This window comes from Apteryx mantelli, unplaced genomic scaffold (genome assembly GCF_036417845.1).
Source record: "Apteryx mantelli isolate bAptMan1 unplaced genomic scaffold, bAptMan1.hap1 HAP1_SCAFFOLD_93, whole genome shotgun sequence".
Taxonomy (NCBI): domain Eukaryota; kingdom Metazoa; phylum Chordata; class Aves; order Apterygiformes; family Apterygidae; genus Apteryx; species Apteryx mantelli.
The window spans coordinates 49,633-61,364 of NW_027118815.1; the positions used below are offsets into that span (position 1 = coordinate 49,633).

The following is an 11,732-nucleotide window of genomic DNA, read 5'->3' on the forward strand; positions in this document are numbered from 1 at the left end:
AGGCTCCCCTTCGGCAGGTGGTTGGAAATAACGGACCAGTAACAGTTAAAGTAGCTTTTTCAATAATGGAGTTAAGGTCCTGGAAGGAAATAGCAGGGAACTCTAGAGAGGATCCAGAGAGAGTGGCTAAAGCGTTTGAAACTGTAATTAGGACTCAGGATCCAGATTGGAATGGTTCACAGGTCATATCAGACACACTGCTAGGCGATACTGAAAAGAAGATGGTATTAAACGCTGCTCGGAAACAAGCAGAAGGAGCACATGCTGGTGGGGATTTGCAGGGAACAACAGACCAGAATTTTCCTGCTGCAGACCCAGGGTGGGATCCTAAGCAGCCGGGACCCCGGGGGACTCTTAGCAAGATAGCAGAGATGGATAAGGTTTGGCATAAGACACGCCATGCCAAAAGCGATTAATTGGTCTAAGCTCTATGAGGTCAGACAAGAGCCAAATGAATCCCCGTCTGCTTTTATGGAACGATTAAAGGCTACTGCCGGGAAATCTACCACCCTGGATCCTGAAAAAGCAGAGGAAGCCCAGCAGTTCACTTCACTTATGTCTGGGACAATCAGCCCCAGACATAAGAATAAAACCTTCAGAAATCAGAAGAGGTGGATTCGAAAGATTTAGGAAAATGTTAGAAGTGGCATGGACGGCTTTTAATAATAGGGAAAAGGAAAAAGAGATGCAAGAGGTTCGAAGGGAAACCCTAAGAGAAGGCAGATTGACTGCTGCTTTAAGCAGGGCTCCTGGAGGAGCCTACAGAGAAAGGGAAGGCCCAGGAGGGCGTTACCGAGGCGTGAAAGGGAGTAAGGGAAAGGGAACATCACCTCCTTTTGTGCAGCCCCGTCTGGCGAAAGATCAGTGTGCAATCTGCAAAGAAAGGGGGCATTGGAAAAGAAAGGGCTGGCAACCTCCGGCTGGGAACCGAACCCCTGGTTCCACTAAGGCTGGGAAATGATGGAGTAGAAGTTTTAGTTGATACAGGAGCCGCTTACTCTGTACTTAATACTTGTAAAGGAAACTTTAGCCATGAAACTGTAAGCGTTGTTGGCGCTACAGGCAAACGAGAGGATCGGCCCTTCTTGCAGCCCTTACAACTTAAACTGGGAAAACGGGGTGACTCATCGATTTTTATATATGCCTGAATGTCCCATACCCTTGATGGGAAGGGATTTATTGAATAAGTTGAACGCGCAGATAACCTTTAAGAATGGAGAGGTGCAGCTACTAACACCTGAATCAAAAGCTGCGGAAGCGAGAATTTTTATGTTACAGAGCACGCAAAAACCGGAGGAAGAGATTCCTGCCGAAGTAGACGATGCAGTAATAGCCTTGGTATGGGCTAGCGGAATTCCAGGTTGGTCTAAATTGGCGAAACCGGTGAAGGTTGTTCTAAAATCTGGGACTAAACCGGTAAGACAAAAGCAGTATCCTGTTAAGTGGGAGGCTAGAAAAGGGTTGGAAGAATGAACAGCTACATTTTTGAATTATGGGTTATTGATAGAGTGTGAAGCAGAATATAACACCCCAGGATTATCAGTAAAGAAACAAAATGGCAAAGAATATAGGTTGGTTCAGGACTTAAGAGCTGTGAATGGGCTCTTCAGCGACCGCCAGGGACCCCCACAGAAGCCCCCCGGAGACTCAGACCACATGCATAATGACTCTGTAAATATGATAATTAGTTCCAGGAAATAGAATGAATATGTACAATCATTCCGGGAAGTTTAATGCATGGGTATGTAACAAAGCAATAGAAGCTTTGGCTAATGCAACACGCGGCATGCACGTTGGGCGGAGCGATCCCCCGTGCACCCGGCGCCGTAATAAAGAGAATGCCTGCTTCTCAGTGCTACACTGGTGCTAAGGAGTTTTTCTCCCCATTTCGGTGACAACGGGGCGGACGGGAGCGAGTGACTTAGGTGGCAGCCCCCGGAGGCAGCCCTCGGGCCATAGCGGCCCCCGTGTCTGTGGTGCGAGCACCAGCGCCTTTCTGTTTCCCCTGAGCTGCTGGGTGCCTGCGGGGGTGCGCGCAGTTCGCTAGCGAACGGCAAGCTGGGCTAGCCGGCGCGTAGGAGGCACCTGGGCACGGACGGTGGGCAGGCTGAGAGGCCGAGCTGATATTCGAGGGAGCCGCGAGTGCGCGGGGGCTTGGGAGGCTGCGGAGTCTCATGAGGGAGGGCGTTTTCGCTGGTGAACTTCCACCTCCCTGAAAGGAGGCTGCATCTCCTCTCCTCCTGGCGAGTCGCCTGGATGCAAGCAAAGGCGCTGCCTTTGGGGAGGGAAGCCCCGGCCCCGGCCACGGACACGGCCCCGGCCATGGCGGTACTGCACAGGCGCGCAGCGGCCCCCCCGCTCCTCTGTGACGCCGCCCTGTGACGCTGCCGCGCGACCTCGCCGTGGCCGTTGCGCATCGCGGCGCCTGCGCGGCCTCTGGAGGTGGTTGCTCTCAGTGCTGTGGCCGCCGCTGCCGGAGCGACGGCGCGTGCCTCGCTGGGAGCCTTGCTGCGTCCCTGCTCTCAGCCCGCGCCTCTGCCCCCCGCCCGGGGGCTCCGAGCCCGCGGCCCCGCAGCCCGCCGGGGCACAGCCCCGCAGCAGCTGTCCCGGGCCGCGGCCACTGGCCGGCGCTCGGCTCCTCTGCCCCCCGCGCGAGGCGGGGCCGTGCCCGTGCCGGGCCGCATCCCGTCCCTGCTGCAGCATGAAGAGGCTCTTCGGGCTCTTCAGCAAGGGGCAGGGGCCGCCGCCGTCCGGCGGCGCTTCCCTGCCCTGCGTCGGCGCTGCCTCCGAGCTCCGCAAGAAGGAGCTGGGCAAGCTGCACCGCGCGGCCGCCAGCGGCGACCTGGCGCGGGTGCGGCGGCCGTGGTGGCTGCGGAGACTCGGCATCGACAGGCGGGACAAGGCGAAGCGGTGAGGGGGGCGGCGCCGCCGCGCGCACCCACGCCCGCCCAGCCAGGCTCTGGGCCGCGCCGCGAGCATGGGGGGAGGCGCGAGGGGCGGCCACGAGGGCCGGGCTGCGGCGGCGGTGGCGTCGGTGGCGGCGGCTGCGTCTGTGGCTGCAGCGCGGCCCCGCAGCGGCGGGCGGAGGGGGCGGCAGTGGTGCAGCTGGGAGGCTCCAGCGGGCCCTTGCTGCGAGCAGAGAGGTCTCCTTGCCTGGTGGCAGCCCGCGAGGCTCGGCTCGGCTCGGCTCGGCTCGGCTGAGGAGGGCGAAACGAGGGGGCAGGTTTTGTGAGCGGCTTCTCCCGCAGCGTCACCTGTACTGCATGCGTGGCAGCAGCCCTTCGGAGGTGGTCGCGTGTTCCTTCGTAGCCGCATCGGCTGCGGTGGTTTGATTGGAGATGCTGGGCAGTTTGAAGGGCCGCCTTTCTTCCAGGCGCGGTGCGGCAGGGCAGGGCAGGGCAGGGCAGGGCTCTTCCTGGAAGGGAGGGAGGAAGGAAGGGAGTGCCGGTTCCTTTAGCTGGCGAGGGCTGGTGGAAAGGCAGCTCTGCTGCCTTGGAGAGGGCTTCCTCCGTGGTCGAGCTTGTAGGAGAAGGGTAGCTACAACTGCCGGCAAGACAGAGCGCTGCTTTGTTGCTGTGGGCATGGCAGTGTTGTGGGAGAAGGTTTCTGCTGGCTGGTTTGCTGGTGTTACCGAGGGCGCTTTGGAGCGAGCGTGTCCTCGTGTTTGCTGCAGTAGCGAGCTCGGGGAAAGGACAGAAGGCACAAATTCCCGAAAAGCACAGCACAAAGCTGATGCGATGGTGTTCTAAAAGCCACCTCCTTAGCCTCTGGCACGCTGTTGTCACGTGAGCGATGCTGGCGAAAGCTAGAGGGTCCCTTGCCGTAGGCTTAAGGTGCCCAAGGCTTGGTCGTCCTTGCTGGGCTGTGTGTGTCGTGCTGTTGGAGGCAGTGGCCAGTTGCCTGGGCAGAGGTGTGGAGGGCAGCAGTTTCCCACCGGAAGCCTGAGGCTGTGCGGGAAGAGTCCTGTGGCTGGGCGCAGGAATCCATTTGCAGGGAACGAGGCGGGGAGCTGAGTGACCGTCGTCTTCATAAATGGGTGCTGGGGTGGGGTGGGGTGGTGTGGGGGGCATTTTTCCTAGCCCGCCCCAGGCTTTGGGTGTGCAACTGCTGTCATGGCTGAAGGAATGAGAAACTTTTTCTAAGCTTGTTTTTTGGAACCGGAAACAGGTGGCCCTACCCACATGCCATAGGCAGGAGCGGTGTCTTCAGCTGTGTGCGTGTCTGTCGGTGTTAACGTCGTATATTTAAATTTTAGGACCCCTCTGCATCTTGCTTGCGCTAACGGGCATTCGGAGGTTGTTTCCTATTTAGTAGGAAACAAGTGCAAGCTGGATCCTTGTGACAATTTCAAGAGATCGCCGCTGATGAAGGTACGTGGAGTATGTGATGCTGCTGTAGGTAGGGCTTATAAGTTAGGCACTGAGCGATCCCTCCCTTGGGTGATTCTTGACCTAGGTGTGGGTGGCGATTGTGTCGTGCTTGGCACCGAATAGGTGCCTAACGTTACCTAATCTTTGAACGTGTTATTGTTTTCCGAGGTTGGCAAGCTGTGGGAGTTGTGGCAGAGGGAAACGTAGTTGCTGGAAAGGTTTCCTTTTTTCCTGTGTTGTTTCCAGGCAGTACAGTGCCAGCAAGAAGAATGTGTTGCCATTCTGCTAGCGCACGGTGCCGACCCTAATCTGGCCGATGTTAACGGCAGCACTGCCCTTCACCTCGCTGCCGTTGCTCCTAACACCTCTCTAGCAGGGCAGTTACTGGAGCACAATGCCCGTATTGATGCACGGAATAAGGTAAGCGCAGAGTTTGGGTAAGGCCGCTCTTGGAAAGAAAAGGTTGCTTCGCTTCTCTGTGTTTTTCTAACTGAGGGGATTTATGCTTTCAGATGGGATACACTCCCCTTGCTCTTGCCGTGTCCGAACATCACGAAGAGATGGTGGAGTTCCTGCTTAAAAAGGGAGCTGACGTGCACGCTCGAGATCAGTCTGAAAGGTGAAGGGCTTGTCCAAACAGGGCGTGGGTCTCCTGAGTATTCTTAAAGTTTGACTGATGAGAGGCGTGGGCGTGAGCCTCTAAAAGGCCTAAGTAAGTAGCCACACGGAAGCAGGCGCTTCTGCGTGACTTTGGAAAAGTGATCTGCGCTTGGCTGCTGTTGCACCTCACTGGCTGGCTTCTGCCTTCAGGACTGCCAGAAAGCATTGTGTCTGGTCGCCGCAAGGCAGGGGAGTTGCCGTTAGTTCTCCAGCATTGCTGCTGGGCAGGAGCGGGTTTTTAGAACCCAGGCGTGGTTGGTAGGTAAGTGTTGTCTCGCGGGCAGCGTTGTCTCTCTGTCCTGACACTTGCTTTGACAACGGGCACGCGTTGAAACGAGAGAGGTTCCAGCTGGATGTGAGGAGAACCTTGCTGGCTGCGAGGACAGTGACGCGTGGGAACGGGTTGCCCGAGGAGGTTGTGCAGCCTCCCTCCTTGGCGGCTTTGAAGAACCGACCGAGTAAAGCCGTGAGCGACCCGGTCTGGCCTCGTAGCTGAGCGTGCTTTGGGGAGGTGTTAGGCGGAGAGACCTCCTGAGGCCCCTTCCGACCTGAGTTCTCCTGTGCTTCCGTGTAGTTGGCTCTGCTTTCCTTCTGCCTGTGGGAAAGGGGGAAGTAATTGTTTTGGGAGCAAATAGGGCTGCAAATAATGCCAGTGAGATGTCTGTATCGGCCGATAGATTTCCTGTCGTCTTTTGGATGCTCTAGGACCCCTCTTATGCTTGCTGCTTCTGCTGGGGATATGAGCATGATAGAAGTTCTTCTTCGCTATGGTGCTGATCTTTCCCAGGAAGACGTTCTTGGATGGACAGCGGAGGATTGCGCTAGAACTTCTGGACGTGCTCGGTAGGTGCTTTGGGTCACCGTTAGAGTTGCTAAGTTGTCCGAACGTCCGTGTTGGTTTATGGGCATGCTTGGTAACAGCAGCAAGGTTTAATGGTGTGTGGAGACCTTTGTTGCAGCTGGGCGAAAAGGACTCTTCTGGTACGTATTGTTCCCGTGTCAAGTGCGAATTGGGAAATTGTCCTCGACTTCCACCCAAATGCTCTGTTAGGTTTCACGTTTGTGGTGCTGAGCTCGCATCAAATTGCTCGCAATGCAAAGTCTGAAAATCAGTGTGTTTCCTTTCTTTCTGTATACAGTGTTAGTCAACACCTGGTAGACTCTGCAGTCGGGGAAAAGGCGGGAGAAGCTTCTGCAGGCGGCGCAAAGGGCGTGCCAGCGCTTAGCACGCCTCCCGGAGCAGGAGCTGCTGGCTTTGCATTGGGTGCCTGCGCTCTGGCCAGCGGAGGTAGGATCCTTAACCGTGGAGGAGCTGATGAGGAAAATCCCTACGGCCTTTTCTTTTGGTGGCTTGTATTGTTGAAGCTTACCGTGTTCACCACTGACTTCAGTGGAGGTCTTGGATGGAGTAGCGCACACAGTTTTGTAAAATGCGCTTCTGTGTTGCCGACTGGACACGTGTCTTGCAAGGCCGTGAGGGCGCTTCTATAATTAGCGTGTTAGCCGTCCGTTCGGAGGGTTGTTGCCTATTGGATCCCCCATGTTTATAGATGGGGGCTTTCCTTTTTTCTTAAAAAAAAAAAAAGAAAAAAAAAAGGAAAGAAAAGAAAAAGAAAAAAAATTACAAATACTGTGCAGTACCTGGCATTTTCAACCACAGGTTGGTGGAGGGGGACGGGACAAAGAGAGAATGAGAGAGAGAGAGAGAGAGAACAATCTCTGCCTGTGGCGTATGCTCGCATGTGTGGTATGAAGAGTTCAGCAGTTGAGTCATTTCTTATCCTGTTCAGCCCGCGCCAGCATTTGCTAACTGTCTGCTCACATAGCATCTTGGCGCCATGCTAGTTTTTCAGTTAGGAATGTTAGAAGGAAATATGAGGACAGTGTTGAATTTGCTTGCTTACTTAGTTTGGGGGGGGGGAGAATTCAGTATGATGAGAAAAATCAGTGGTTTGGGGCATACTTTTGTTCGTGCTGTCTCGCCTGAATGTTCCACTCCAGTGTGGCCTGTAGAACTGTCCGTGTTGCACGCTTGTAGGCATTGTTGACATTGGAAGGTCTGACATGCTAAGAATTAATCATGTCAATTAATATTTGAACAGTGAGAGACGACGTTTCCCACGGATACTTTGTAAGGTGAGACTTGAACAATACCTTTTCCCAAATCCTTTAACCTGCCTAAAAAGAGGAAAGATTGGAGAGACAGGGTCCTTCTTGCCTTTGCTTTTCAAGAATGTTGGAGGAAGAGGAGAGTGATGACAGCTGTCCTGCTTCTGAGGAAGAAAACCACAGTTCAGCTGCCAAGGTAAAGTGCCTCAACAGGCAACGCTTGCCATGGGACGACTCATTTGCAGGAAAGACCTGTCTGGACTTCAGTCTCCAGGCAGGTGGTTTTCTCCTGCAGAGCGGTCTCCTGCCTGCCACCCTTTCTGCTGCTGTGAGCTGTTTCCTCAAAGACTTGTAGCCGTGGCAGAGCATGCAGCAGCCTTGTGGTCGGGGGGGTGAAAGAGCAGTAGGTGACAAGATAAATGGCCACGTGGTTTTCTTCCTGTGAGTCAGATCTTGAGACCATAAAAGTTGATCAGCTCCTGGGTTGCCTATTCTTTTGTCCTCCACAGCTTGCTCTTTGTTTCCAGTGACTTTGGCAATAGAATTCTGACTGATATGGAGGAAGGGCATTTATTGTTCAAAATCTGCTGAAATGCTTCATCCCCTGGCTCTCCTTTCCTCCTTGTCAAGTTCCTCAAGTGTGCTTGGTGGGGAGTTGCTCAAGCGGGTCTTTTTTTCTCATGCCGGATGCGGATGACATTCCAGGCTTGCATGTGATCTCACGCTGCCTGTTTCAACTCTGTGGGGGTTTTTTTTGGTTTTTTTGGTTTTTTTTCCCCAGTTGCGGTGTATGGCGTTGGGACTGCGCTGTGATGAAGACTCCGAGTGTGGTGCTGGAACCCAGGCTGTACTGCTGGAGATGCAGGCATGTTTGATTTTTAAGCTGGTTCCGGTTTTTTTTCAGTGACCTTTGAGAGATTGTCGCAAATGTTGCTGCAGTAGCTCTTCAGAGACATAGTAAGATGTGATTGTGGTTTGAAGAGTGAAAGCAAGGAAAGAGAAGGAGGTTTGACTAAGGTTGTTTGAGAAGCAGGCAGCTGTTGGTTTTCCTTGGCGCAAAGGAGGGGGAAAGGGTGCGTGCGCTCCTGGATGTTGTAACGTAGGTGAAGCCAGGGTCAGCCTGTGTGCAGGCAGTGCTTCTCAGGAGCTTTGCAGAAGCAGAGCCGAGCGTTTGTGACGTTAGGTATTGCTGTCTACTCAAAGACGTTCCCGAGGAAAAACTGCAGGCCTGGTAGAAGAGAAGTGAGAACGTTTCCCTGTGTGGGTACAGAGGAGAGAAGTACTTTGCAAGGTGTCGCCTGCCTGTGCAGAGGCTGCTTGTTTCTGTTCTTTCCAACGCTTTTGGCTGGCCTCTTTTAGGAAGAATCACCTGAACGGAAGGGAGAGGAGGCTACCGGTGGTCCTCAAGTTGCGGATGCTGCAGAAGCCCCTGCTGGTGTGAGAGGTGAGTTAATAAACATTGATCCGCTTTGTTTCTTTGCTAGTTGTGCCGAGTCAATGACCGGAAATGGTGATCTGCTTGTGAGACGGTACGGCACCCCCTTTTGCCCTTGCCAGCAAATGCCGGGGGGAAGGTTGAGGGTAGCGAGTGTCAGTTGAGGGAGCTGTTTTGTGGTAGTGCTAGGTAAGGAGCGTTGTTTCCTGGTGACTTGCTGCGCGTGTGAGGATGTTTTGGCTAGCGCTTTGAGGGTTCCTCCTCTACCGTGCAAAGTGCTCATGAGTGCCAAGCTCTGGAGCCCTAGTTTGGAGGGGAGATGCCCCCGAAACCTCCCTACTCCGTGACTCCGGCCTGCCTGAGCCTGGTTTGCATGCTACCCGACCATCTGTTGGGCGTTTGTTGTAGCCGTGTGAGCTGCCGTGCTGGGCTTGGGCATCTTCTGCTGCAGAGAAGGCCATGGGAAGTGGCGAGAACACAGCGGTGCGGCTGGGGCTGAACAACACGGCTTTGTTTTTCCTCTGTAGTTGAACTGTTCTCCGTCTCTTGGCTGCAGGGCTTGCCTGATGGAGGAGAACAGCAGAGTGAAAGAAGGACTCATGGCATGTCGTTTCTTACTTCCTTTGTAGGTGTTACGTCAGCAGCAGGAGTGGAGCGGGAGGAAGACAGCGACTCTCCCTGGGACTCCGAGGTGCTTTCAGTGAGGAGCGCAGCAGGGTCCCCGTGGGGGGGAGCGATCGGGAGCTTGCTTTGGACATGGGCCCCATCAGTGGCCCTTCCAAGGCCCCAAGGCCCCAGGGCCCAGGACACAGCGCGGGCCGTCATGCAGCTACAGGATTTGAGGGATGCTGCTGAGGAAAGAAGCCATCTCTCGGGCACCCAACAGGACAAGAAGAGTTACTTTGCCTTGAAAAATGCCTGTTAGTTATTCTCGTGCACTTGCAGTGACTGGCCCCACACCACACTCATTTTTCCTTTCCGAAATGCAGGTGTGGGCAGCAAGCAGCACGACACCCACACATGATGACCCCAGCGCTGGGGGGCTTCTGCCACGTCAGCATGAGCAGGACACAAAAGGCATCTCTGGGAGTCACCGTGGCCCTCGCCACCTCCCTCCCAGGTCCAGGAGAGCTGCAGAGCTCCTCCAAGCCCTCCCTGCACACTCCCCCAGACAGCTGGGAGCTGCCTGGCACAAAGCCTTCCTGGCGGTGGGCGAGGGGAGGGAGCTGCTGGCGCCCAGCTCTGGGCTCCAGGGAACAGGCCAGGGCTCGGAGCGGGGAGCTGGCAGCAGGCTCCCGCGAGGCTGCTGCTGGCAGCGCAGCCCCAGCCTGGTCCTTGCCCTGGGGACGTGTGCTGGTGGGAAGGGCCTGGCCAGGAGGGAGCCACGTGCCTGGGGAGGCAGCAGCAGCAGCATTGCCCAGCTCAGTGCAGGAGGGCAGAGCAGGGGCTGCTCTTGCGCTGACTTCAGGAAGGCACCACGCTGTCTCCCACAAGGACTTTTTATTGTTTTTATTATTTCTTTTTTTAGGGAAAGCTGATTGAGTGTTTTCTACCGTAACTGTTTGCTCTCTTCCGAGTATGTTGTTGAGTAAAGAATGCTCTGTGGTGCCAGCTGTTTTTTCCCAGGGGGAGGGGGGGCCTTCTTCAACAAACGGTGCTTTGACAGAGGTCTCCTGCTGTCGTTTCTTTTGTGGCTGTGCCATTCGGAGCGCTCCACTCTATGCTGTTTTCATTCTTTCCCTCTTGCCTGTGGGGTAACGCTTGAAAGCGCACAGTTCACCAGCTTAGTTGACTCCCAGTACAAGGTTGCAACACGTGTTTAGTCTGCTCTTCCGTGTGTTGTGAGATATGTGGTGCATCTCTTGGATCTTCAGCTGTGATAAGGACTGAGATGAGAAATACAAGCTTAACCGTGGAAATGAGAACTATCATGAGAACTCAGTCTCAGCTGAAGAGCTATATAGGAGGCTTTGCTGAGCTTCTTAATGCTTGTGTAAACTCAGCCAGCGCTGTGGCTTTCTTGGCTCTAGTTGGCTTTGGATTCAGTAGCAGACGGGTGCACAGTTTGAAAGCGGCCATCCCTAAAAAGGCACTTGGGAGTTTGGAAAGGGAGGAATTGGCTGGCTGATTGGTTGTGTGTACAAAATATCCTTCTTGCACTTTTATGCATGAGCAAGACTTTTGTCGTTGTGTGCTAGTCGAGCAGTCTGTCCTTACTTGCTCCAATCTGGCTTGGAAAGGACTAGCAAAACAAGGGTTTACTGAAGCCTGCAGAGTAATGCTACAATCTGAGGGAAAAGGGTGGTTTCTGAATTTTGTGAACCCAGCCTCAAGCAAGAAGGAGGTGCTATTGCAGATCAGAGTATTTTATGCTAACAGGCCCATGGTTTCTTTGCCTTCCTTAAGCAGACTTGGATGCCAGCAGCCCTACTGCAGCGAGTCAGACGCCCAGCGTGGACTTCTGATTGCCTGAACTCCCATGTAGTGACGTCCATTTGCCCTTGTGTTGTCAGCTCCGTTCCCTTTGAAGCTCACCACCTTCAAGTTCTTCCAGGCTCCTGTGTTAGGTGCCTTAGTGTGGAGAATGCCTGCTGCGGTGAGGTTAAAGCTCAGTGTTGTGAGGGCTGCAGCCTGATGTGGGAGAGGAGGCTCTTGCTGTTCTTGTGTTCGTTCCTCAGCCGTTTCCTTGTGTTTGCTAGCGCTCATGTTTTCTGTCAGCTTCCTCTCTTGCACCTGTCAGCACTGATATGAAAACAGATTGAAACAACCCTGCCCTTCCAAATTAGGACTCTGAAAGGAAAAAAAAATCCCAGGCTGCTGTTGCTAACTGAGCAGCAAACTGAGGAAGCCAGTGATCCGGTGCTCCGAAGCACTCCTGCTGTTTCCAAGCTGTAGCTTGACAGGCTTTGCAAGGCCTTGTTTCAGCTGACTGCTGCGCACAGGTGGTTGTGCTGAGGACTTTGTCTCCTGAGCCCTTTCCCCTGTACCTGTGCTTTTTGCAGGAATGGCGAGAGGGGTCCTTGCTGCATTGGAGGAAGGCAAACCAGAGGAGATGATGAGCAGTGCTGTCAACCTCAGGGTCACCTGTGAGCGCATCCACAGGCTAAAGGAGCTTGGCTGGCTGAAGGGTGAGGTAAAACTTGCTGCAGCGCAGTGGT

General features: G+C 54.4%; 1 protein-coding gene across 1 annotated transcript; it reads left to right on the plus strand.

Moving 5' to 3' along the window:
* The first annotated feature begins 2,701 nt into the window (after positions 1-2,701).
* LOC136996826 (ankyrin repeat domain-containing protein 7-like) lies at positions 2,702-9,105 on the plus strand. The gene is made up of 11 exons (XM_067317577.1): positions 2,702-2,910; positions 4,256-4,370; positions 4,617-4,790; positions 4,883-4,989; positions 5,736-5,873; positions 6,170-6,438; positions 7,069-7,087; positions 7,263-7,335; positions 7,921-8,004; positions 8,499-8,583; positions 9,026-9,105. Exons 1-11 carry the CDS (start codon positions 2,702-2,704, stop codon positions 9,103-9,105), a joined length of 1,353 nt encoding a protein of 450 aa, XP_067173678.1.
* Positions 9,106-11,732: the final 2,627 nt, after the last annotated feature.

Excerpts from the sequence above, each read along its gene's own strand:
- LOC136996826 (XM_067317577.1), top strand. The coding sequence starts at position 2,702 with ATGAAGAGGCTCTTCGGGCTCTTCAGCAAGGGGCAGGGGCCGCCGCCG. Across the intron at positions 4,791-4,882 it reads GTATTGATGCACGGAATAAG|ATGGGATACACTCCCCTTGC; the intron begins GTAAGCGCAGAG and ends TTATGCTTTCAG. Across the intron at positions 8,005-8,498 it reads CTGTACTGCTGGAGATGCAG|GAAGAATCACCTGAACGGAA; the intron begins GCATGTTTGATT and ends GGCCTCTTTTAG.